Source organism: Saimiri boliviensis, chromosome 1, assembly GCF_048565385.1.
Source record: "Saimiri boliviensis isolate mSaiBol1 chromosome 1, mSaiBol1.pri, whole genome shotgun sequence".
In the NCBI taxonomy this organism is placed as follows: Eukaryota; Metazoa; Chordata; class Mammalia; order Primates; family Cebidae; genus Saimiri; species Saimiri boliviensis.
In genome coordinates this window covers 76,450,056-76,476,665 of record NC_133449.1, presented here as the reverse complement: position 1 = coordinate 76,476,665, position 26,610 = coordinate 76,450,056, and the positions used below count along the sequence as shown (strand labels likewise).

The following is a 26,610-nucleotide window of genomic DNA, read 5'->3' as shown; positions in this document are numbered from 1 at the left end:
CAGGAACATTCTAAGTTTATTAAAAAGTGTATTTACTCTTGTAGGTGAGGGAAGGCCGACTTAAGGAGATTAGCCACATATTCCTGAAGAAAGATTTGGTTGTTAACTGGATTTCCAGGATTTAATGATGTACTTATTTTTCCTTCTTCAACCAAATTAAACATATATGCAAGAATTGATGCATGCATTGTTAAACCTGTTGATAAGAAGAAAATTATTAACTCCAAGATGTAATACAACTGCATCACTTACTTTTTTTTTTTTTTTGAGACAGAGTCTTGCTCTGTAGCCCAGGCTGGAGTGCAGTGGGGCAATCCCGGTTGACTGCAACCTCCACCTCCTGGGTCAAGCAATTCTTCTGCCTCAGCCTCCTGAGTAGCTGTGATTACAAGCGTGTGTCACCACGCCCAGATAACGTTTCGTATTTTTAGTAGAGACTGGGTTTCACCATGCTGGCCAGGCTGGTCTTGAACTCCTGACCTTGAGATCTGCCCCCATCTCGGCCTCCCAAAGTGCTGAGATTACAGGTGGAAGCCAGGGCACCCAGCCAGCACTTAACATTTTAATGGTTTTAAATTCTTACCAGCAGTATGTGAAGTGTCTGTCACAACAGAAAAGATATGCTGAAGGATATCACAAAAATACGTTTGATAGAAACTCTGAGCTGCAGCTTCTTCTTGTGCAACATTTTGTAAGAGTGTAAAAAGTATCTGTAAGCCTAAAAATATAGAAAAATATAAAGTTACTATCTAACTTTGTTCTTTCTTTCTCTTGGGATAATGAGTAATAATTACTTGGCGAAGATTTCTTAAATTAATAATGGAGTACAACTATATCCAATGCTGGCTTATTTGTAATTATAATCTAAGTTATGTGAGAGCTAAGCTATGAAAATATAAAGGCATAAAGATGATATAATGGTCTTTGGGGACTTCAGGGTAAGGGTGTGTGGGGGTGATGGATAAGACTATGCATAAACTAGAGGTCATACTGCTTGGGTGATGGGTGCACCAAAATCTCAGAAATCACTACTACAGAAACTTATTCATGTAACCAAAGACCACTGGTTCCCTAAAATCTATTGAAATAAAAATGAAAAATCTGTGAATATTTTAAAAGCCTATGGAAAAAATTAAGTTGTGATTACCACCTTTTCACCATTTCTGAAAGCTTAGCTGATTCTGTATGAACTTCTACAACAGCACTACTCAGTAGAACTCTGTATTACATAAATCAGTTATTACTAAAACAAATGTTGACTCTTAGTGCTACAGAAGAAAAGCATATGGGGAAAAGGAACACTCACTGTTGAGGATATGGAACCATGTCTTTTAACTGATATACTCCTTGATTTAGGCCCTTCTCCCCATAACTCAGTTTTGCCTATGGACTCAATCTGGAACTTTTATAATTGAATACTACACTTTTATAATTGAAAAAATTATAAGCAGTTGATTAAACTGCTTATAGTATTTTCTCAGACATTCACTTATGTAATTCATGCACTCAGAACTCTAAACAAGTAATACTTTCCTTTGTACAATTATTTATATATAGCCTTACTTTTGGATTGGCAGGCAAATGAATAAAACAGCATCATTTATTTACCTGTATCTGCGACATTCCTCATCGTATGTTTGAAGGCCCAAATGATGGAATCCAAAACAAGTTTAAACTGTGTAGGTGGAATAGCAAGGAATGCTGGGAAACAATGAGAATTGACAGCCTGAAGCAGTAAGAAAAAGTTTGTTCTGTGTTCAGGATATTCTTCAAAGTCCTAAAAATAAGTGGTGAAAACAAAATAATGTTTCACTGTCTTTGTTATGTTAGACAGGAGGGGAAAAGCAATCCTTAATCCAGTATAAATGTTTGGAGTTTCCAATAAACCCCCAAAAGATATAATATCTCCTTAAAGGTAAACCCAAACAAAATATAATCCACCTCTCACGGAAAATGAAACTATCCCCTCTTACCAACAAGAGTTATCCAACTGAGAGAAGGCTAACCTTATTAATAAAGAGAATGCATCAGAAGCATTATTACCATTAGACTTGTTTTTTTGTTAATATGAAACTACTACTACACATTAGGAAAAAAATTAAAGTTGCTATGTAAATGTGTCCACTTAACATCTTTCCCCCCTGGTTGTCTAGTGGTTAGGATTCAGCAAAAAGCAAAAAACAAAACAAAAAAAACCACAACATCTCCTTTCCTTCTCTTTTTTTATGAGACGAAGTCTTGCCCTGTTGCCCAGGCTGGAGTGCAATCGCTCAATCTTGGCCTACTACAAGCAACCTCTGCCTCCTGAATTCATGCGATTCTCCTGCCTCAGCCTCCCAAGTATCGGGGATTAGAGGTGCCCACCATTACGCCCAGCTAATTTTTTGTATTTTTAGTAAAGACGGGATTTCACTAAGTTGGCCAGACTGGTCTCAAACTCCTGACCTCGTGATCCACCCGCCTTGGCCTCCCAAATTGCTGGGATTACAGGAATGAGCCACAGCACCAGGCCATTTTTCTGTTTCTTATAAGCATGTACTATACTTTTATAATTGAAACATACAGACCTACTTTATCATTTATTTAAACAAATAAAACTATGTTCATAAAAGAATGCCCGTGACCTGCTATGAGGTTTCAATAAATGCTACATGCCATGTGAATGTTATAATCTGTTTTCTATATTTACTTTTTACCAATCAAGATTCTGTGTAGTAAGTTATTGTTGTTGTTTGAGAAATGATCTCACTCTGTTGCCCATGTTGGAGTACACTAGTGCCATCTTGGCTAACTGCCATCTTGAACTCCCAGGCTCACATGACCCTCCCACTTCAGTCTCTCATGTGGCTGGGCCTACAGGCACATGCCACCATGACTGGTTAATTTTTCAACTTTTTGTAGAGATGAAGTCTCACTATATTGCTCAGGTTGGTCTCAAACTCCTCAGCAGTAAATTCTTAAAAACCAAGGAAGCATTTCCCTAATATACAAAGTTTAAATATATAAACTCCATGGCATTAAAATTATGTTAGTCATAGATATACTTTAGCTTTCAAGAAGGATATCCTGCAGACTTTCCCCTTATATAACTGAAATATTACATACCTTATTTATCATATTCAATGTGCATTCAAAAACGGCATCAAATATTTGAGGTATTTCAGCTGTTATATGTCCCCCTAACTTGTTGACAATTATGGCCATAGTACTAAGCACTTCTGGTTCTCTGGCAGCTGGAACGTTTCTCTGATAATCAATGAGAACTGCATCCAACAGAGGGGGAACAAAATTTTCAGCTACCTGTTTGGGGGGAGGAAAAAAAGTTAAGTTTTAATCTAGGTACGTGGTGACTAATTCAGCATGATCATCTACTGAAATCAGAAAAATCTTGGGTTTGTATTATGTTTTCTTTTTTTTTTTTTTGAGACGGAGTTTCGCTCTCGTTACCCAGGCTGGAGTGCAATGGCACGATCTCGGCTCACCGCAACCTCCGCCTCCTGGGTTCAGGCAAATCTCCTGCTTCAGCCTCCTGAGTAGCTGGGATTACAGGCACGTGCCACCATGCCCAGCTCATTTTTTTATATTTTTAGTAGAGACGGGGTTTCACCATGTTGACCAGGATGGTCTCGATCTCTCGACCTCGTGATCTACCCGCCTTGGCCTCCCAAAGTGCTGGGATTACAGGCTTGAGCCACCGCGCCCGGCCTGTATTATGTTTTCCTACCTTAAAACAGTTTTTAGCAAAAGCAAGCAGGAAATCACAATAGGCTGGGAACTCTCATGGACACAGTGTCATTCAAAACTCTTTTGTTTTTTTAGAGACAGTCTCACTCTGTCTCTGTCTCTCAGTCCAGAGTGCAGTGGCATAATCTCTGCTCACTGCAACCTCTACCTCCCAGGTTCAAGCAATTCTCCTGCCTTACTATCCCGAGTAGCTTGGACTACAGGTATAGCCACCATGACCAGCAATAAAACTCTTATACTAAGTGAGGTTCAAAACTCAGTGGCTGATTCCAACTTACTGTGGCAGAATCAGGATTCTAGGTATACTGTATATGTGAGATGGCAGAGTTAGACCTCAATTTTTTAACCTAATAAATGCTAACTGGTATTTTCACAAGCAGAAATAACAGCAATCAATTACTCCCAGAAAATGAGGAAGACTATGGATTTTTATAACTCCCTTTTTTTTTTTTTTTTTGAGACGGAGTTTCCCTCTTGTTACCCAGGCTGGAGTGCAATGGTGTGATCTCGGCTCACCGAAATCTCCGCCTCCTGGGTTGAGGCAATTCTCCGGCCTCAGCCTCCTAAGTAGCTGGGATTACAGGCACGTGCCACCATGCCCAGCTAATTTTTTGTATTTTTAGTAGAGACGGGGTTTCACCATGTTGACCAGGATGGTCTCGATCTCTTGACCTCGTGATCCACCACACCCGGCCTTCCTTTTTTTTTTTTTTTTGAGATGGAGTTTCGCTCTTGTTACCCAGGCTGGAGTGCAATGGCACGATCTTGGCTCACCGCAACCTCCGCCTCCTGGCTTCAGGCAATTCTCCTGCCTCAGCCTCCTGAGTAGCTGGGATTACAGGCTTGAGCCACCGCGCCCGGCAATTTTTTTTTTTTTTAATACAGAGTTTTGCTCTTGTTGCCAGGCTGGAGTGCAATGGCGTGATCTTGGCTCACTACAACCTCCACCTCCCAAGTTCAAGCAATTCTCCTGCCTCAGGATCCCAAGTAGCTGGGATTATAGGCATGTGCCACCATGCCCTACTAATTTTCTCTTTTTAAGAGATGGGGATTTTACCATGTTGGTCAGGCTGGTCTTTCAACTCCTGACCTCAGGTGATCCGCCCACCTCGGTCTCCCAAAGTGCTAAGATTATAGGTGTGAGCCACCACGCCTGGCCTAATTTTTGTATTTTTAGTAGAGATATGGTTTCACCATGTTAGACAAGCTGGTCTCGAACTCCTGAACTCAAGTGATCTGGCCGCCTCGGCCTCCCAAAGGGCTAGAATTACAGGCATAAGCCACGGTTCCAAGCCAAGACAAGAAAAAGAAACACAATGTTTCATGTAAACAAATATCCCAAACTTTAACGTAAATCTTACTTATAAATAAAATCACACCCTTTGTATCTGTGCTCCTGACATGTGCCAAAGCTTCTTGTAAATTACAAACAGCACAATTCATTTAACGCGTCTTTGGTGGCTCAAGCCTGTAATCCCAGCACTTTGGGAGGCCGAGGCGGGTGGATCACGAGGTCGAGAGATCGAGACCATCCTGGTCAACATGGTGAAACCCCGTCTCTACTAAAAATACAAAAAAACTAGCTGGGCGTGGTGGCGCGTGCCTGTAATCCCAGCTACTCAGGAGGCTGAGGCAGGAGAATTGCCTGAGCCCAGGAGGCGGAGGTTGCGGTGAGCCGAGATCGCGCCATTGCACTCCAGCCTGGGTAACAAGGGTGAAACTCCGTCTCAAAAAAAAAAAAAAAAAAAAAAACAAAAAAAAAACCACGTCTTTCCTTTTGTTTTCAAATTTTAAATACAGTTCTGATCACATAATAAACATATTTTTTTAAAAAACCTTTTGATGTCTAGGTTAGCCAACTTAATTATTCCACAAGAATTATATTCAGAACAAGTTTACTGAAGAAAATTATTTCCTTAACAAGAAACAATACTGAAATTTCAAAATTTTGAAAATAATTAGCACACTTTTAAAAAAACCTAAAACAAAAACACAAAGAACAAAACAGATAACACACTATTCCAAGTAGTAGTGATATCAGAATAGAACTTTTTGGAATGTTCCAAGGTTCAAGTGAATAAAATGATATAGTAACATTTAAAACTAACTCACAATTTTACAAGTTGAGGGATAATGCAGGTGGTTTTTATTACTGAAAGTGATTTCCCTTTCTGCAAATCATTTAAGAAAAGGAAAAAGTGTAAAAAAGACTTTCGAGCCTTGAATCTGGGAAGCAATCACTTAGCTAAAGAGGTAAAGTAATGATATTGGCTGTGGGTTTGTCATAAATAGCTTTTATTAAAAAAAAAAAAAAAAAAAAAAAGAGGTAAACTTTGTAGCTCTATTAATTGTTCTAAGAAGTCAAGAGGAACGCAAAACCACCACCTGTACTCCATTAACTAAATCCTCCTATCTATGGAAATATAAAATGACCAAATTTTAGCTATCTTTTTTTTTTTGTGTGTGTGTGAGACTCTTGTTACCCAGGCTGGAGTGCAATGACGCGATCTCGGCTCACCGCAACCTCCGCCTCCTGGGTTCAGGCAATTCTCCTGCCTCAGCCTCCTGAGTAGCTGGGATTACAGGCACACGCCACCATGCCCAGCTAATTTTTTTGTCAAATTTTAGCTATCTTGCTACATTATCACCACACTTCCCTATTGATTAACAGCACTTTCTTTTGAAGATGAAATACAACTGTTAGTATATTAACATAAAGACTATAATATATAAAATGCCATAAAATAACCACAAAGTAGACATCCTCTAAATCAGTAAAATGTACATAAAAGAGCATAACATATTCCATAAAACACAGTATCAACACGAAAAACCACAAGCAAAGCATCTCTCACTTACCATCTGTGGATCATTGGATCGGCTCACCCAACCAGATATTAACTTTAAAGTTTCCCTTTTCACTGTTCGCATACTTCTAATCAATGGTTGCTTTGTAACCATTTCACCTACAAAATAGAATCAAATGGAATCTAATTTTACCACTAAAATTATACAATGGTACTCAGGTGTACATTAGTTGCAATTTCATTTTATCATTAAAAAGCATAAAGCCAGCTGGGTGTGGTGGCTTATGCTTGTAATCCCAGCACTTTGGGAGGCTGAGGCAGGTGAATCAAGAGGTCAGGAGTTCGAGACCAGCCTGGCCAACATGGTGAAGCCCCATCTCTATTAAAATAAAAAAAATTAGCCAGGCATGACGGCAAATTTGGCCTCCCAAAGTGCGGGGATTACAGGTGCGAGCCACTGTGCCCGGACTAAGACTAATCTTAAAACGGAAAGGTACACCAACTGTTTTAAATATATCTAGGGTCATCTGGGAAACAGGAGGTCTGATTTAAATCTGTGAAAAATATTGAATGCTTGATTTAAGGAAGTAAAAGTGAAAAGTGATTTGTTTTTGTTTTCTGAGACAAAGTTTTGCTCTTTTTTGCCCAGGATGGAGCACAGCAGTGTGATCTTGGCTTACTGCAACCTCCACCTCTGGGGTTCAAGCGATTCTCCTGTCTCAGCCTCCCGAGTAGCTGAGATTACAGGGCATGAGCCACCACGACCTGCTACTTGTGGATTTCTTTTGTTTACTAGAGACGGGGTTTCTCCACGTTGGCCAGGTTGGTCTCGAACTCCTGACCTCAGGTGATCTGCCCCCCTCAGTCTCCCAAAGTGCTGGGATTACAGCCATGAGCCACAACGCCTGGCCACGCTTTATTTATACTACATTGTGTGAGAATTCAGAATCACCTACCATTAGCTTGGATAGCTGCAGAAATGTTTTCACTGAGGCACTTGTATACATTAAGCATATCTAAATAAATTCTTCCAAGTTGAATTACAAAGGGGTGTCCAACAGCTTTGCAGGCTCTTACATTTGTTTTCAAAATGCTACCAAGCTGCTTGACTGTTTCAGGATCTTTCAGTATATCCACATTCTTGGAGAAAAAAAAAGCAAATTCTATTTATCACAAAAGAATTATCCACATAATTACTAAAGCAAAAGCCACTACATTTCCCCTATCATAAACCACATTTATAATCCAAAATGTTAAAATGAACACAAAAGTCTTTTTGTCTATATCTAGAATAAAATAATAAATTCCATTTTAAGATCAAATGGAGAATTAAAATTGTACCATGGATAATTTTTTTTTTTGGGAAATGGAGTCTCGCTCGGTCAACTAGGCTGGAGTGTAGTCGCATGATCTCAGCTCACTGAAAACTCCGCCTCCTAGGTTTGCGCAATTCTCCACCTCTGCCTTCCAAGTAGCTGGGATTACAGACACGTGCCAACACACCCAGCTAATTTTTTAACATTTTTGGTAGATACAGGGTTTCACCATCTCGTCCAGGCTGGTCTTTAGCTCCTGACCTCGTGATCCACCCGCCTCAGCCTCCCTAAGTGCTTGGATTACAGGCATAACCCACTGCGCCCAGCATTTTTGTTGTTGTTGTTGTTGGAGACAAAGTCCCGCTTGTTGGCCAGGCTGGAATGCAGTGGCTTGATATCAGCTCACTGCAACCTCCACCTCCAAGGTTCAAGCAATTCTCCTGCCTCAACCTCCTGAGTAGCTGGGATTACAGGCATGGGCCACTACACCCAGATAATTGTTCTACTTCTAGTAAAGACAGGGTTTCGCCTTGTTGGGCAGGCTGATCTTGAACTTCTGACCTCAGGTGATCCACCCCCCTTGGCCTCCCAAAGTGCTAGGAATATAGGCTTGAGCCACTGCACCAGGCCCAGATAGTTTTTTAAATGTGCAAAGCCACAGATAAAAGTACTTATGGATCAGACATACATGTTATAAGGTCTGAATTCAATACATTTGTAAAGAACACAGTCTTTGCTGGGCGCAGGGGAATTCTGCTGAGGCAGGAGAACTGGTTGAACCCGGGAGGCGGAGGTTGCAGGGAGCCAAGATCTCGCCACTGCACTCCAGCCTGGGCAACAAGAGTGAAACCCCGTCTCAGAAAAACAAAAACAGCTGGGCGCGGTGGCTCAAGCCTGTAATTCCAGCACTTTGGGAGGCCGAGGCGGGTGGATCACGAGGTCGAGAGATCGAGACCATCCTGGTCAACAAGGTGAAACCCCGTCCCTACTAAAAATACAAAAAACATTAGCTGGGCATGGTGGTGCGTGCCTGTAATTCCAGCTGCTCAAGAGGCTGAGGCAGGAGAATTGCCTGAACCCGGGAGGCGGAGGTTGCGGTGAGCCGAGATCGCGCCATTGCACTCCAGCCTGGGTAACGAGCGAAACTCCGCCTCAAAAAAAAAAAAAAAAAAGACAAAATCTCACAGACTTCCTCAATCACATAGAAACTTTAAGAAAAAGTAGAAATACTTACTTTGGTTGCCTGCTGGATTATACTATCCCAGACTTGATTAGGGAGTAGCATGTATTTTTCTATTAAGTGTTCTTGTACTGTTTGATCTGTTTGTGCACCAATCATGTACCCCACAGCTTCATAAAATGTATGAACCTATTTTAAAAAGCAGACATTTAAACTTTTATATTCTTATAAACCCTAACAAAAAAAAAACCACACTCAAGCAATTCACAAATGTATTGAAACTGATTTTGGCCCAGGTACGGTGGACTACCCCTATAATCCCAGTACTTTGAGAAGCCCAGGCTGGCAAATCACCTGAGGTCAGGAGTTGTAGACCAGCCTGACCAACAGGGTGAAACCCCATCTCTACTACAAATACAAAGAAATTAGCCAGATGCGGTGGCAACTGCCTATAATTCCAGTTACTTGGGAGGCTTGAAATGCTTGAACCCAGGAGGCAGAGGTTGCAGTGAGCCAAGATCACACCTCTGTGATCTTGGGTGACAGAAGACAACTCCATGTCAAAAAACAAACCAAAAACTATTAAAAAGCCCAAAATGTGGGGCCAGGTGCAGTGGCTCACGCCTGTAATCCCAGCACTTTGGGAGGCCAAGGTGGGTGGATCACAGGGTCAGGAGTTCAAGACCAGCCTGGCCAACATGGTGAAACCCCATCTCTATTAAAAATACAAAAATTAAGCCAGGCACGGTGGCTCAAGCCAGTAATCCCAGCACTTTGGGAGGCTGAGGCGGGTGGATCACGAGGTCAAGAGATCGAGACCATCCTGGTCAACATGGTGAAACCCCATCTCTACTAAAAATACAAAAAATTAGCTGGGCATGGTGGCGCGTGCCTGTAATCTCAGCTACTCAGGAGGTTGAGGCAGGAGAATTGCCTGAACCCAGGAGGCAGAGGTTGCGGTGAGCCGAGATTGCGCCATTGCACGCCAGCCTGGGTAACAAGAGAGAAACTCCGTCTCAAAAAACAAAAAACAAAGCCTGGGTTAATAGAGTAAGACCCATTCTTAAGGAACAAAAAAAAAAAAGAAGAAGAAAATTTAATCAGAAACACTTCTATTGGATCTAATAGTTGCCCTCCTATTTCCATTGATAAATACAGATTGATATGGGTGTTACTTTCTAAAAATAATACACGCTCAGTACTTAACATACCTGTTGAGGCTGAAGATCACAAATAATAGTGTTAATGTTGTTCAAAATCTCATCAATAAATGGCATCACTTCTCCAACCTGAACCTGAACAAAATGCCTGCGGCACTTTTGGGCTATTTTAATGAAAGTATCACAAGCCATGTCCTGGACTCCATCATGGGTCTCTAACAAGACAAAAACATCCATTTAGTTGTTCAATAAAAACAAAAACAAAATAAAATAATATAGTAAAGAAATAGATTTACCATGCATGAATTCAAACAGCTTGTTAACTACAGTCTTCAAAAATTTCCAGTGAGCTCTCAAAAATCGTGGATATTGACCTACTATGTACATGATATTTGATGCAATAATAGCTTTATTATCTTTGCCTCTTTTCTGTTCACATAATCCTAACAGATCCTGTAAATAAGATAAATTTATATCATTTACTGTAACAATATATACCTATTTAGCAATTCTAATTATCTATCCCTTGCATACCTTTATAACTGTAACAAGAAATCGTTTTTCATCCTCTTCATGCATTGCTCCACTAATGGAGCCTATTGCCCAACACAATGTATTCAAATTTTTCCATGACCACTCTGTACCATTCACTTGATTGTGAAGCTTCTCTGTCATTATTCTTTCTGTATCTACATAATCTAGATGAGTAAGATAAACTACAAAGAAAAAAACTGTTTCAAATGCGAAGCATGAGCAAAGTTTTATTGATGAATAACAATGTTTAGAAAAGATTAAGAAACTACGAGTAACACATTTCCTAAAATGGAGTTCCACTCCAGAATAGATTTATAAAGGTAAAGATAAACAGTATTCATTAACTTACCTAATGTTTCTCTCATATTCTTATACAAATTTATGGAATCTGTATCCTTCATGAATTCTCTTACAACTTCTCCTTGATCATTCTCTACAACCAATACTTCCTCTGGTTTAGCCATTCGACTAACCATTAATAAACGGACCTATACTCAACATTAAATCAAGAAAAAATTGTCAGATCATTGAAATCATTTAGTGCAGAAGCTTAGTTAAACAAAACAAAACCAAAAAACCCACAGAACAGCCCTGTGTAGGGATTCATGCCTATGATCTCAACAAGTCCGGAGGCTGAGGCATATAGAATTGCTTGTGGCCAGGAATTTGAGACCAGCCTGATCAACAGTGACACCCAATCTCTAAAACAATAAAAATACTGAAATTAGGCCGGGCGCGGTGGCTCAAGCCTGTAATCCCAGCACTTCGGGAGGCCAAGGCAGGTGGATCACGAGGTCAAAAGATTGAGACCATCCTGGTCAACATGGTGAAACCCTGTCTCTACTAAAAATACAAAAAATTAGCTGGGCGTGGTGGCACGTGCCTGTAATCCCAGCTACTCAGGAGGCTGAGGCAGGAGAATCGCCTGAACCCAGGAGGCAGAGGTTGTGGTGAGCCGAGATCGCACCATTGCACTCCAGCCTGGGTAACAACAGCGAAACTCCGTCTCAAAAAAAAAAAAAACTGAAATTAAAGCACAACAGGAGAAAGTATATAAAGAAAAACCAGGCTGGGCATGGTGGCTCATGCCTGTAATCCAAGCACCCTGAAGGCCAAGGCAGGCAGATCACCTGAGGTCGGGAGTTCAAGACCAGCCTGACCAACATGGTGAAACCCAGTCTTAAAAAAAAGAAAAAAGAGCCAGGCTCGGTGGCTCAAGCCTGTAATCCCAGCACTTTGGGAGGTCGAGGTGGGTGGATCACGAGGTCAAGAGATCAAGATCATCCTGGTCAACATAGTGAAACCCTGTCTCTACTAAAAATACAAAAAATTAGCTGGGCGTAGTGGCACGTGCCTGTAATTCCAGCTACTCAGGAGGCTGAGGCAGGAGAATTGCCTGAACCTGGGAGGCGGAGGTTGCGGTGAGCCGAGATCGCGCCATTGCACTCCAGCCTGGGTAACAAGAGCAAAACTCCGTCTCAAAAAAAAAAAAAAAGAAAGAAAAAAGGAAAAACCAAAATTTAAAGTTAGCTGGGCATGGTGGTGTGTGCCTGCAACCATAGTTACCTGGAAGGCTGACACAGAGAATTGCTTCGAGTGTTAAGATTGTAGTGAGCTATGACTGTGCCACTGTACTCCAACCTGAGCCACAGAGCATGACCCTGTGTCAAAAAAAAAAAACTTTAGGCCTGGTGCGGTGGTTCAAGCCTGTAATCCCAGAACTTTGGGAGGCTGAGGCGGGTGGATCACAAGGTCAAAAGATCGAGACCATCCTGGTCAACATGGTGAAACTCTTGTCTCTACTAAAAATACAAAAAATTAGCTGGGCATGGTGGCACGTGCCTGTAATCCCAGCTACTCAGGAGGCTGAGGCAGGAGAATTGCCTAAACCCAGGAGGCAGAGGTTGCGGTGAGCCGAGATCGCGCCATTGCACTCCAGCCTGGGTAACAAAAGTGAAATTCTGTCTCAAAAAAAATTTCTTTCAGTGTAATTTAAAAAATGGCTTTGTAGTTATTTAAGTGTACTTTAATGTGAATTTGTTTAAAAAAAAAACAAAAAAAAACAAAAAAAACAACTTTCGTTACAGGAGCTATTCACTTAGACATCTATTCAGAGTCTCATTCCCAGACTCTGGTTTAGTGGATTGGCAGGTGACCAACAAATTTACCTAACAAAATCACAGGTGATATTGATGCTGACAGAAGGACCACACTCTTGAGAACCAAGGAGGTTCTAGACTGAACTCCTTTCATGTTCTAGTTTTTTTCACACTCCTGGGGAAGTTGTTGGGTTCTCTTTTTGTAGATAGATTACAAGTATTTGCATTCAGACCTCAAAACTACAGTAAGCAACAACAACACTCAACCAACCGCTCTGTTACCTTAAATAACATGGGCAAATATAGCTGTCTCCTGGGAGGAACATCAAAATGTTGACTTCCAGAGAGCAATGGAGAGGCAGATGTAGAGAATGGACTCTCTCTATAGAGTTCAGCAGCCAAGTGATTCCAGTATTCAAGACAAATTTTAAAGATTTCAGTTTCTTCTACTTCGGATACCAACAACATATAATGAAGGGCCTACAAAGAAGACCAAAGCTATTAAAATAATCCTTAAACATTACCAACTTAAAACTGCTTTTCACTTGTAACATTTAAGGTAATATAAAAATTCATGTTTTACTCATCACATCTCAGATTTCAATACTTATTAAATAGACTGTAAACTCTGGAGGAGTTACTCTGCTTCTTCTGACATGCCCTAAAATACTTCAAAGTTTTTATCATGTCTCCTAATGGACATTTTAAAGGCCTTGGGTGCCAATAGGCAAGAAGTATCAACAACCCAAATGTACCATCATAGATGAGAGAACAAACAAAATATAGAATATTCACACAATAAAAATGTTCTTCAGCCACAATGTAAAGTGAAGTACTGATACAGGTTACAGCATGGAAGAACACTGAAAACATGATGTCAAATCAAAGAAACTAGACATAAAATGTTACATGTATGATTCCTTTCATATGGTATAATCAGAATAGATACATATACAGAGACAGAACCCAAACTAATGATTGGGAAAGAGAACAAAGAAGGAAGTGACTGTTTCATGAGTAAAGGGTCACCTTTGGGTAATCACAATGTTTTGGATCTAGGTATTAATGGTTGCACAACATTGTATATATACTGAAATGCCACTGAATTTTGTGTGTGCATATTTATATACATATAATGTGTGTGTATGCATATACATGTATACATACACACACACACATATATATATATTTCTATCATATGTACGTATTTTTTCTCTTCAGACAGAGTCTTGCTCTGTTGCCCAGGCTGCAGTACAGTAGCAGGATCTTGGCCCAATGCAACCTCCACCTTCTGGGGTCAAGCAATTCTCCTACCTCAGTCTCCCAAGTAGCTGGGATTACAGGCACAAGCGACCATGCCTAGCTAATTTTTGTATTTTTTAGTAGAGATGAAGTTTCACCATGTTGGCCAGTCTGGTCTTTAACTGCTGACCTCATGATCCACCTGCCTCGGCTGCCAAAAATGCTGGGATTACAAGCGTGAGCTACCACCCATAGCCAAAAGACAACACTTTTAAGAGCATTAGTAGGTAGAACAGAATTTTAGGAGCAAAGGCTCCACAAAGCTTACCTCCATTAGAGTTTCCCTGAGATTTAATCTTTTTTCTATAAGTTGATCATGTTCTTTAAGAAAGGTGCAAAGAAACAAACTGAGATTTTGAATAAAGTTCTGTTCATCATCTTTTCCATTTGAGTACGCAAGTCGAATATTGGTATTTAAAGGAAGCATCTGCAAATTTAAAAAGGGACAGTTTGCATTTTATAAAACGACAAAAGACTCTTTTATTATTACTTTTGAGACAGGGTCTCACTCTGTCAACCTGGAGTGCAGTGGTATGATCACAGCTCACTGCAGCCTCCAACTACTAGGCTCAATCAGTCCTCAACTCAGCCCCTCCCAAATAGCTGGGACCACAGGCATCTGTCACCATACCCAGCTAACTTTAATCCTCTCACCTTAGCCTCCCAAAGTGCTGGGATTATAGGTGTGATCTACTGCACCCAGCCAATGCCATTATTTGTAAACCCTAAGATCCCAACACTCCTTTGCTAATATTAAACCACAAACACAACTCCTAAGGCTGGTATACCTATTCTTACATTCCTAAGACCTAGATTTTTACTCTTCTCAAATAAATACATTGCAACGAGTAAGGCCGCGATCATTCAAAGCCTTTAAGTTATTGGACTGATCCCTTTCTCACTGACAATGAAAATGCAAAAATAGACCATTAATTCAGATCACAAACATACACAATAATCTACTTTTCCTTTTTTTCTTTGAGACACAGTTTTGCTCTCGTTGCCAGGCTGGAGTGCAATGGCGTGATCTCAGCTCACTGCAAACTCCACCTCCTGGGTTCAAGCAATTCTCCTGCCTCAGCCTCCCAAATAGCCAGGGCTACAGGTATGCGCCACCACACCCAGGTAATTTTTGTATTTTTAGGAGAGATGGGGTTTCACCATGTTGGCCAGGATGGTCTCGATCTCTTGACCTCGTGACCCGCCTGCCTCAGCCTCCCAAAGTGCTGGGATTATAGGCGTGAGCCACCTCACCCAGCCTTTTCCCTTTTTTGGAGACAAAGTCTCACTCTCTCACCCAGGCTGGAGTGCAGTGGGTGTGATCTCAGCTCACTGCAACCTCCACCTCCCAGGTTCAAGCAATTCTCCCGCCTCAGCCTCCCGAGTAGCAGGGACTACAGGTGTGTGCCACCATAGCCAGCTAATTTTTGTATTTTTGGTAGAGACAGGGTTTCACCATGTTGTTTAGGCTGGTCTCAAACTGCTGACCTCGTGATCCACCTGCCTTGGCCTCCCAAAGTGCTGGGATTACAGGCGTAAGCCACCATGCCCGGGCTTTCCTTGTTTTTTTTTTTTTTTTTTTTTTTTTTTTTTTTTTTTTAAAGAGACAGGAACTTGCCCTGTCATCCAGTGCAGTAGTGTGACCGTAGCTCATTTTAACTTTGAACTCATGGGCTCAAGAGATCCTATTGCCTCAGCCTCCAGAGTAGCTGGAACTACAGATGTGCAACACTACAGCTGGCTACTTTAAATCTTTTATAGAGATGATCTGGTTATGGTGTCCAGGCTAGTCTTGAACTCCTGACATCAACTGGTCCTCCCATCCTGGGCTTCCTAAGTTCTGGGACTACAGGTGTCAACCACCACCCCTGGCCATGAACACAGTATTACGAACAACCTTCTAGATCATTTAATAGATAAACAATCAAACTAAGGCTGAAAAGAATTCCTCCAGACACAATGTTAGGAACAGATCCCAGGTTTCCCATTGTCTGATCAGATCGCTCCCAAAGGACCAAGCTCCTAAACTACGCAGAAATAAATTACCACAACATACCCCAATCTTGAATTTTAAGAAATTTTTGGAGATATGATAAAAATTTGTAGCTCATTATAAATTTTATGTAATAAACATAACATTATGGCTAATCTATGACACGTTGTTCTAAAATAGCTCATTTGAAATTCAGTATTTTCTAAGGCACTAAAATTGTTCAATTTTCAAGACAGTATTACATTACCTGCTTTAGTTGCATCATTGTCAGAGTAAATAGCGTTACAAATTGTTCTTCATATTGGCTTACACTCACACCAGCAATCTCAGTGAGGCACTTTAGAGAGACATTTCGAAACATTGGAACATTCAGGAACTATTTAAAAGAGGGGAGGGAACCATAAAATTAATTGGCCTGACAAACACTGTACTTAAAATTCACAATTAAAAGGAAAAACTACTTAACAATTAAACATAGAAGTAGATGTCAAAAACAGGCCAAGTAAATGCACATATTGTATCTGACAGATATACTGAGAGGAAATTTGATTACCTACCCAATACACATTAACTGCTTTAGGATACAAACTGTGCTTTCTTTTGATGACGTCTAAAATAACAAGGCTCCTTAACAACTTTCTTAGAATCTGTGATGTGACTTTTGGGAATATTATACTTTCTGTGTAATTACATAGGACCTAAAACTTGTGATTGCTTAGGATTTTGGAAAATGGTTATTATATCTAAGAGTAATAAGAAAGTGGGAAAACTGGCTTTTATATTCTATTGTTGATAAAATAAACAATTATCTAGGGTTGGGAATTTAGTAGGCATTAAAACCTTAAAAATTAACATAGCTAATAACCTGGTAATTATACATTAAAATATATTTTTCTTACCCAAATCTCACCTTGAAACATTAAAATATTTAAAGAAAGTGACTGTTTGGACAATTGCATAATCTTTTATGTCTAAGAAAGTACTCTGTAAGACTGGTGACAATACCAGTATTTTTATTTTTTAATTTTTTTAATAAAAAAACATATGGAACACTTAACGAATTTGTGTCATCCTTGCCCAGGGCCATGCTAATCTTCTCTGTATCATTCCAATTTTAGTTTATGTGCTGCCGAAGCGAGCACAACAATACCAATATTTTTACATAACTTAATTGAGCAATAAACTGATCATTCAAATACCATAAATCCATTATTATGTTACCAAACTCTAAACTACAAAGTTGAAGAGGTTAAGCTATAATGTTCCAATTAGATAATTTATTTATTACATCATTCTTAGAAAACATCTGAAAATACAACCAATTGCTAACAGTCATTATCTCTGGACAAACCACTGTAGAATTTTTTTTTTTTTTTCTGAGACAGGGTGTCGCTGTTATCCAGGCTGGAGTACAGTGGCAAAATCTTGTCTCATTGCAATCTGCCTCCTGGGTTCGAGATTTTCCTGCCATAGCCTCCCAAGAAGCTGGGACTACAGGCATGTACCACACCTAAGTGTTTTTTTCTTTTTTTGGTGAGATGGAGTCTTGCTCTGTTGCCCAGGCTGGAGTGGAGTGACATGAGTTCGCCTCACTGCAACCTCCACCTCCCAAGTTCGAGCAATTCTCCTGCTTTAGCCTCTCAAGTAACTGGGACTACAGGTGCATGCCACCACACCCAGCTAATTCTTCATATTTTAGTAGAGACGAGGTTTCACCGTGTTAGCTAGGATGATTTCGATCGCCGACTTTGTGACCTACCTGCCTGGGCCTCCCAAAGGGCTCAGATTATAGGCATGAGCCACTGTGTCCGGCGAGTTTTGTATTTTTCGTAGATATGCGGTTTCACCATGTTTCGCAGGCTAAACCACTGTATAACTTAACACATAACATGGCATCAATTTTAAAATTTCAGTTAAAAGATTAACTTTTCATTTTTCACAAATAGTACTTGACTTACCTCACTGTAACTTATATATTCAACTAAAAGATGGCAACACAGGGCTGGACGCAGGGGTTCACGCCTGTAATGCCAGCACTTTGGGAGGCTGAGGCAGGCAGATCACCTGCAGTCTGGAGTTCGAGACCAGCCTTGCCTATATGGGGAAACCCCATCTCTACTAAAAATACAAATAGTTACAGGAGGGTACCTCTAATCCCAGCTACTTGGGAGGCTGAGGCAGGAGAATTGCTGGAAACTGGGGGGTAGAGGTTTCAGTGAGCCAAGATTGCACCACTGTACTCCAGCCTAGGTGATACAATGAGATTCCATCACAAAAAAAAAAAAAAAAAAAAAAAAAAGCAATATTATCAAATCCATTATTTGTTCTAAATGAATTCATAAAATTACATTTGAGACTCACTTCAAATAATTTACTAGGTGTAAATACAAAAACTTTCTTCTGAGCAGTTTCCTCATGTTAGAAACAAAGTTAAATATGGTTTTGAATGCAGAGATGAGAGCTTTACATGTGAAAAGAATATATGTGGCTATCCATTGACAAATAACTGAAATGTATTCACTGTACCTTATAAATTAATGTGCTGATTAATTTGGTCTCAAAAATATATCCCAGTGGAATCCAGTTCAGGAATCTGAGCAACGTTTCCAAGGTTGCATGTACAAGTGGAGCATTTTGAGAATTTTCCTACAACAAAACATACTTGTAAATAATTGCTTTCATATTATTGTTATTTTAAAAAATGAAATTAAAAACGCTTACCATTACAAACTGACACAGTTGAAATATCTGTGAGAATTCATTGCACATGCTAAAAAAAATACATATCAGTTTTAGAAGACACAGAAATAAATTATGTACAATACTAATAAAAATGATTAAGACCCAGTACAGTAGCTCATGCCGGTAATCCCAGAATTTTAGACCATGGCAAGAGAACTTGCTTGAGCCCAGGAGATCGAGACCAGCCTGGGCAACCTAGCGAGACCCCCCCATCTCTCAAGGGGGAAAAAAAAAAAAAAAGATTGAAATTTCAAGCATCTGGTAATTAAAGATGTGACTATATTTATCTGCTCTCTCTCAGCAGAATTATATCTTCTATTTAAACACTGAGCTACTGCACTCCAGCCCAGGCAACAGAGTGAGACTTTTCTCATAAAATAACTAATTTGAATGTTTGGACACGAATCATTAGCTTAGAACCTATTAATTAGTTATCATACAAATCAAATCCTTAAGTGTATCTTGAACAATTCACTTTTCAACCTCCAGAGGTAGTTATTAGGCCCAGTCTAGGACTATTTCTTAATTTGTAATTGAAAACCACTATAAACAACAGAATGTATTACTGATCATAGTTCCTTAAAACACCTACAATATACATCCAAATTGCTTGAAATTGTTTGAGAAATTACTTTAAAATTCTAAAACATAATTATTACTTGCCTGTCTTTTAAATGCTTAGATTTGACTTGGGTTATCTGTCCACTAGAAAAATCAAATACTTCTTCGCTCAAGAGTTTAAGAATCACCATATTATTTTGACAGAGACTTTCGCTGGTCCTACTTGCTCCAACGATATCACTAATAAAAGTTGGCCAATGTTTCGGCCATTCTTGTTTCAGTATCTAAAATAAGACATGAAACGTTAATCGCACTTCCTTTATCAAATGCAAATAAAACAACCTTCAAAGAAATTGTTTAACAGGTAAAAGCAGCAGTAAGGACCAACCAGTTTTCATTTTCTCCTCCTTTATTAAAAGAAATGTGTCCACCCTCTTCACCATACTGGGTAGAAAATAAAACACCAATAAAGTCTTCTATCATAATCACCCCAAAACCCTTCTCAATTATCCTAATGAAAGGTCCAATTGGTCTAATGGGTCTGTGTATCCTAGGAGGCAAGATGGGGTCGCTCACACCTGTAATCCCAGCACTTCATGGGAGGCCACAGCAGGTGGATCACTTGATGCCAGGAGTTCAAGAACAGCCTGGCCAACGTGGTGAAACCGTGTCTCTACAACAAATACAAAACTTAGCTGCGCATGGTGGCGCAGGCCTGTAGTCCCAGCTACTTTGGAGGCTGAACCTGAATCACTTGAACCTGGAAGGCAGAGGTTGCAGTGAGACGAGATCTCGCCACTGCACTCCACCTTGGGAGACAGAGCGAGACTCTGTTTGAAAAAAAGAAATCAGCCGGGCGCGGTGGCACAAGCCTGTAATCCCAGCACTTTGGGAGGCTGAGGCGGGTGGATCACGAAGTCAAGAGATCAAGACCATCCTGGTCAACATGGTGAAACCCCGTCTCTACTAAAAATACAAAAAAATTAGCTGGGCATGGTGGCGCGTGCCTGTAATCCCAGCTACTCAGGAGGCTGAGGCAGGAGAATTGCCTGAACCCAAAGGGCGGAGGTTGCGGTGAGCCGAGATCACGCCATTGCACTCCAGCCTGGGTAACAAGAGCGAAACTCCGTCTCAAAAAAAAAAAAAAAAAAAAAAAATAGAAATCATCCTAGGAGACTCCAGAATTTAACTAACTATAGACAATAAAAATCGACTAGGTGGCTGGGCACGGTGGCTCATGCCTGTAATCCCAGCACTTTGGGAAGGCGAAGCAGGCGGATCACAAGGTCAGGAGATCGAGACAATTCTAGCTAACACATTGAAACCTGTTCTCTACTAAAAATACAAAAAATTAGCCAGGTGTAGTGGCATGCACCTGTAGTCTCAGCTACTTGGGATACTGAGGCAGAATTGCTTAAACCCAGGAGGCAGAGGATGCAGTGAGCCAAGATCACACCACTGCATTCCAGCCTGGGCGACACAGCAAGATTTTGCCTCAAAAAAAAAAAAAAAAAAAAGTGACTAATTAAGACAGCTTACTATTGGATGAAATTTAAGCCTTGAAATGTAGCAGGGTTTGAACATATGAATTTAGAAGAAAGGAGGCACTGCAATCGGGGCCTGAATAATCTTTTACCAAAAGCCTCATGAACTGCATTGTATTTGTATGCAAGTCTGGACTACTGACGTCACACACTAGGGATTTCCCGGATTCTAATAATACATGTTAACCTTCTTTATATTCTCTCCTCCCTCTCCCCATTCAGAGAAGGGCTAACAGAAAAGTCTAAAGTATAATAACAGCTGGAGTTAATCACTGAAAACACTAAAGTTTTTGGAGACTTGGATGTTTCTAAACCTTATTTCAACAGAAAATGTGTTTTTCCCCCTCTCACATACAAGGGTTCTCTGGAAAAAAATTTATGACATTAACATAGGAAACAGATACATATAAAAATTATGAATTTGGGGGGCCGGGCGCGGTGGCTCAAGCCTGTAATCCCAGCACTTTGGGAGGCCGAGGCGGGTAGATCACGAGGTCAAGAGATCCAGACCATCCTGGTCAACATGGTGAAACCCGGTCTCTACTAAAAATACAAAAATTAGCTGGGCATGATGGCGTGTGCCTGTAATCCCAGCTACTCGGGAGGCTGAGGCAGGAGAATTGCCTGAACCCAGGAGGTGGAGGTTGCAGTGAGCCGAGATCGCACCATTGCACTCCAGCCTGGGTAACAAGAGCGAAACTCCTCCTCAAAAAAAAAAAAAAAAAAAAATTATGAATTTGGTCAACATAGTTTAATGCCTAAGCATGGAAATCAATTAGAAGGTCGAAAAAAATCCAAGGATTGAGAGAGACAACATGCAAAGGGAACATGCATAGCCATATTAGAAAATTGAAAAACAATCTGGCTGGGAGCAGTGGCTCATGCCCGTAATCCCAGAACTTTGGGAGGCCAAGCTGGGTGGTTACCTGAGGTCAACAGTTTGAGACCAGCCTGGCCAACGTGGTAAAAACCCTGTATCTACTAAACTACAAAAAATTAGCCAGATGTGGTAGCAGACGCCTGTAATTTCAGCTACACAGGAGGCAGAAGAATTGCGTGAACCCAGGAGGTGGAGTTTTCAGTGAGCTGAAATGGTGCCACTGCACTCCAGCCTGGGCAACAGAGTGAGGCTCAGTCTCCAAAAACAACAACAACAACAAAAAAAATCCAACAAACAGTCCAATGCATACTGCAGCCATATAAATGACAGCTTTAACATTATTTGATGTTTCCTGCCACAGCCAATTAACATTCAGGTACTAGAGAGTAGGGTATCTATTATTGTCAGAATACTATTATTACTTCTGTAAAATATTAATATACTTTATTTCCTAAGTAGGTCAAACATTTTATTCAAATGATAAGCATATTTCTTCTTAGAAGGCAAAGCTTACCTGAACAAGGATCATATTTAATTTTCCAATATACACCTTTTCTTTCTAAGGAAAGATAAAAGATTAAATGAGAGCCTGAGTAAGTACAATAAATAAAAATATAAGCATAGACAATCCTCCTAAGAAACAAATCATTACAGCTCTACTGCAAATGACTGATTGGGCTTATGTAGGGGACTATGTTTCTTGACAAATTAGGTTGTAGTCAAAGACTCAATATCTAAATGATTTTATGCTCTCCTAATAATCTCCAAAATAAATTCTTACCTCTACACAAGTTGGGTCAGATGACGTCTTGATAATGAGGCCAACAACGTATTTTTTTATTCCTATTTTAAAAAATTGCACATATAAAACAAATTGTTATCTCTTTTGTAGCATGCAAATACATTTTGAGAACTGTACTTGTAATTAATGTGGGAGTGGGAGGACTAAGTAAAATCAGATAATATACTCTCATCCCATCACCAATATCGGCATTTAAAAAAAATTCTGGCACGATGAGTCACACTTGTAATCACAGCAACCCTTTGGGAGGCCAAGAAAGGTAAATCACCTCAGGTCAGGAGTTAGACCATCCTGACCAACATGAAGAAACCCTGTCTCTATTAAAAAAACAAAAATTAATTGGGTATGGTAGTAGGCGCCTGTAATCCCAGCTATCAGGAGGCTGAGGCAGGAGAATCACTTGAACCCGAGAGGCAGAAGTTGCAGCGAGCAGAGATCGGGCCATTGCACTCCAGCCTGGATGACAGTCTCAAAAAAAAAAAAAAAAAAAAAAAAAAAAATCCACTGAGTTTAATGTGCTATTCAAACTTTTAAAGATGGGATCTGGCATTGTTGCCTGGGTTGGTATTAAATTAGTAGGCTCAAGTGATCCTCCTGCATAGGTCTCCCAAAGTGCTGGAATTACAGGAATAAGCCAACACACCCAGCCTGTAACAAACTGCTATTCCAGTTTCTCTCATCATAATCTGGGTTTCACCTGTTTCTTTTCTTTTTTGAGACAAAGTCCTGCTATGTCACCCACAATGGAGTGCAGTGGCATCATCTTGGCTCACTGCAACCTCCGCCTCCCAGATAAGTGATTCTCCTGCCTAAGCCTCCCAAGTACGTAGGATTACAGGTGAGTACTACCACACCTGGCTAACTTGTATTTTTAGTAGAGATAAGATTTCACCATTTTGTCTACGCTGGTCTCAAACTCCTGACCTCAAATGATCCACCTGCCTGAGCCTCCCAAAGTGCTAAATTCGTAACCCACTGCACCCAGCCCTTTCTTTCTTCTTTTAGAGACAAAGTCTTAATCTGTCGCCCAGGCTAGAGTGCAGAGTTGCAATCTCAGCTCACTGGAACCTCCACCTCCTGGGTTCAAGTGATTATCCTGCCTTAGCATCCCAAGCAACTGCGATTCCAGGTGTGCACCACCACGTCTTGGCTAATTTTTGTAGAAACCAGTTTTCACCATGTTGGCCAGGCTGGTCTGAAACTCCTGACTTCAAGTAATGTGTCTGCCTTGGCCTCCTAAAATGCTGAGATTACAGGCATACGCCACCATGCATGGCCCAAACTTTTAACCCATGAAAATTTACTGATGGCTTGGGCACAGTGGCTTATTCCTGTAATCTCAGCACTTTTGAAGGATGAGGTGGGCACACTGCTTAAGGCCTAGAGATGAAGGTTTCAGTGAGCTGAGACTGTGCCACTACACCCCAGCCTGGGCAACACAGTGAAACCATGTTTCAAAAATGAATATACATATTATTGTTTGCCACTATACATTAATTGCAATATTAAGCTCATAAAAAATACATTAACTTCTCCACACACACAACAGTAAATAAAAGAGGGAGGAGGTTTAGGGAAACATTTCTTTACTTAAGGATCTCTTCATAGTAAAACCTACTCTTTAAATAATTAAGACATGATACTCACACCCTGGATTTTAATTTGCTTCATGCAGAATTTGCTGAGCATCTACTATAGGTTTCATTCTCCAAGATCACAGGATTCAATAATGTTGCAAAATTTTTAATTCTCAGAACATTTTTTAAAGAAGTGTGGTGCAGGCTGGATGTAGTGACTCATGCCTGTAACTCCAGCACTTTGGGAGGCTGAGGCTGGCGGATCATGAGGTCAGGAGATCAAGACCATCCTGAACAACATGGTGAAACCCCATCTCTACTAGTAAACACAAAAATTAGCTGGATATGGTGGCAGGCGCCTGTAGTCCCAGTTTCTCAGGACTATAGTAATGGAAATCTAAGGCAGGAGAATTGCTTGAACCTGGGAGATGCGAGTTTGCAGTGAGCCGAGACCGTGCCACTGCACTGCAGCCTGGACAACAGAGCAAGATTCTATCTTAAAACAAAAAAAGTGTGGTGCACCTATATTAAAACACCAAAAGGATATGAATTAGCAACTCTAACTGAACAAATTATTCTTTCCTACTATGTAAAATTAACAACTAACACTCTCACATCTGTTTAATTTAGGCTTTGGGCTGGGCACGGTGGCTCAAGCCTGTAATCCCAGCACTTTGGGAGGCCAAGGCAGGTGGATCACGAGGTCAAAAGATCGAGACCATCCTGGTCAACTTGGTGAAACCCCGTCTCTACTAAAAACACAAAAAATTAGCTGGGCATGGTGGCGTGTGCCTGTAATCTCAGCTACTCAGGAGGCTGTGGCAGGAGAATTGCCTGAACCCAGGAGGTGGAGGTTGCGGTGAGCCGAGATTGCGCCATTGCACTCCAGCCTGGGTAACGAGCGAAACTCTGCCTCAAAAAAAAAAAAAAGAGAGAGAAGGAAAATAAAAAATTTAGCCATTAGAATTAGCAGTAAACATAGCCAACTTTAAGGTAGCAAAATGCTTATGAGATTGTAGCTATGAGCTAATGTATTAAATTCACTTTTTTTAAAAAAAGAGATGGGGTCTCACTATGTTGCCCAGGCTGGAGTGCAGTGGCTATTCAGGCGCGATCCCACTACTGATCAGCACAGGAGTTTTGACCTGCTCTGTTTCCAACCTGGGCCGGTTTACCCCTCCTTAGGCAACCTGGTGGTCCCCGCTCCCAGGCAGTCACCATATTGATGCCGAACTTAGTGAGGACACCCAATTGGCATAGCGCCCAGAACTCCTGGACTTAAGCCATCCTCCAGCTTCAACCTCCTGAGGACTACAGGCATGCGCCACTGTGGCTGGCTATGTTCAGTTTTAAACTATGGTTCTGGCCGGGCGCGGTGGCTCAAGCCTGTAATCCCAGCACTTTGGGAGGCCGAGGCGGGTGGATCACGAGGTTGAGAGTTCGAGACCATCCTGGTCGACATGGTGAAACCCTGTCTCTACTCAAAATACAAAAAAAAAAAAAATTAGCTGGGCATGGTGGCACGTGCCTGTAATCCCAGCTACTCAGGAGGCTGAGGCAGGAGAATTGCCTGAGCCCAGGAGGCGGAGGTTGCGGTGAGCCGAGATCGCGCCATCGCACTCCAGCCTGGGCAACAAGAGCGAAACTCTGTCTCAAAAAAAAAAAAAAAAAAAACTATGGTTCTTCACTGGCAATTAGTGATTTTTATTAACTATGACAAAACTAGCCATTTCCCACAATACCCAAAATAAAAAATTTCTAAAACAGCAATTACGAAGACTTTCCTAATAACGAAAAAATATTACTAACGCAGCGAAGCAACATAGTGCATGTAATGGAAATCTAATGGTGTTAAGTATCAATATGCATAGTAACATTTAGGCTACAAATACATAAAATGAATGCGGAAGTGGAAAATATCTTGTTTACACTTTGTTTCAGAGGCAGGGTCTTGCCTGTTTCCCAGGCTAGAATGCAGCAGTCCCACTGTATCTCACCAGAGCCTTGAATTACTGGGCTCAAGTGATCCCCCTGCCTCAGCCAGCTGCATAGCACCATGCCTGGCTAATTTCTTCTGGTCTCACTATTGCCAGGGCTGGCCTTGAACTCAAGATCTCAAGCATTCCTCCTGCCTTGGCCTCCCAAAGTTGGAATTACAGGCCTGACCCACCATGCCCAACCTAATACAATTTTTAAAAACAGAAAGTAGGAAATCAATTCTCTTTTAAAATGAGAACTGAATTATAAAAATTTGGATAATCTGGCCAGGAGTGATGGCTCACGCCTATCATCACAGTACTTTGGGAGGTCGAGGCTGGCGAATCACCTGAGGTCAGAAGTTTGAGACCAGCCTGATCAACATGGAGAAA

At 40.9% G+C, this 26,610-nt stretch overlaps 1 protein-coding gene and 1 non-coding gene across 2 annotated transcripts in view; both read right to left on the bottom strand.

Moving 5' to 3' along the window:
• The window catches only part of XPO1 (exportin 1), a 64,810-nt gene that overhangs the window by 3,347 nt on the left and 34,853 nt on the right, over nucleotides 1-26,610 (bottom strand). Inside the window, exons 5-23 of the mRNA XM_039476308.2 lie at nucleotides 22,644-22,705; nucleotides 22,377-22,421; nucleotides 19,541-19,722; nucleotides 18,857-18,905; nucleotides 18,662-18,781; nucleotides 16,383-16,511; nucleotides 14,411-14,569; nucleotides 13,123-13,320; nucleotides 11,091-11,229; nucleotides 10,742-10,923; nucleotides 10,504-10,660; nucleotides 10,259-10,422; nucleotides 9,102-9,236; nucleotides 7,508-7,691; nucleotides 6,604-6,710; nucleotides 3,106-3,300; nucleotides 1,609-1,777; nucleotides 584-718; nucleotides 37-196 (exon numbers count right to left, since the gene is read on the bottom strand). Of these exons, the coding sequence (XP_039332242.1) occupies nucleotides 37-196; nucleotides 584-718; nucleotides 1,609-1,777; nucleotides 3,106-3,300; nucleotides 6,604-6,710; nucleotides 7,508-7,691; nucleotides 9,102-9,236; nucleotides 10,259-10,422; nucleotides 10,504-10,660; nucleotides 10,742-10,923; nucleotides 11,091-11,229; nucleotides 13,123-13,320; nucleotides 14,411-14,569; nucleotides 16,383-16,511; nucleotides 18,662-18,781; nucleotides 18,857-18,905; nucleotides 19,541-19,722; nucleotides 22,377-22,421; nucleotides 22,644-22,705 (2,671 nt within the window). The remainder of the gene's footprint in view (nucleotides 1-36; nucleotides 197-583; nucleotides 719-1,608; nucleotides 1,778-3,105; nucleotides 3,301-6,603; nucleotides 6,711-7,507; nucleotides 7,692-9,101; nucleotides 9,237-10,258; nucleotides 10,423-10,503; nucleotides 10,661-10,741; nucleotides 10,924-11,090; nucleotides 11,230-13,122; nucleotides 13,321-14,410; nucleotides 14,570-16,382; nucleotides 16,512-18,661; nucleotides 18,782-18,856; nucleotides 18,906-19,540; nucleotides 19,723-22,376; nucleotides 22,422-22,643; nucleotides 22,706-26,610) is intronic.
• On the bottom strand, nucleotides 17,174-17,277 carry LOC120362048 (U6 spliceosomal RNA). The gene has a single exon (XR_005578054.1). It is a non-coding gene; the product is annotated as a U6 spliceosomal RNA (small nuclear RNA).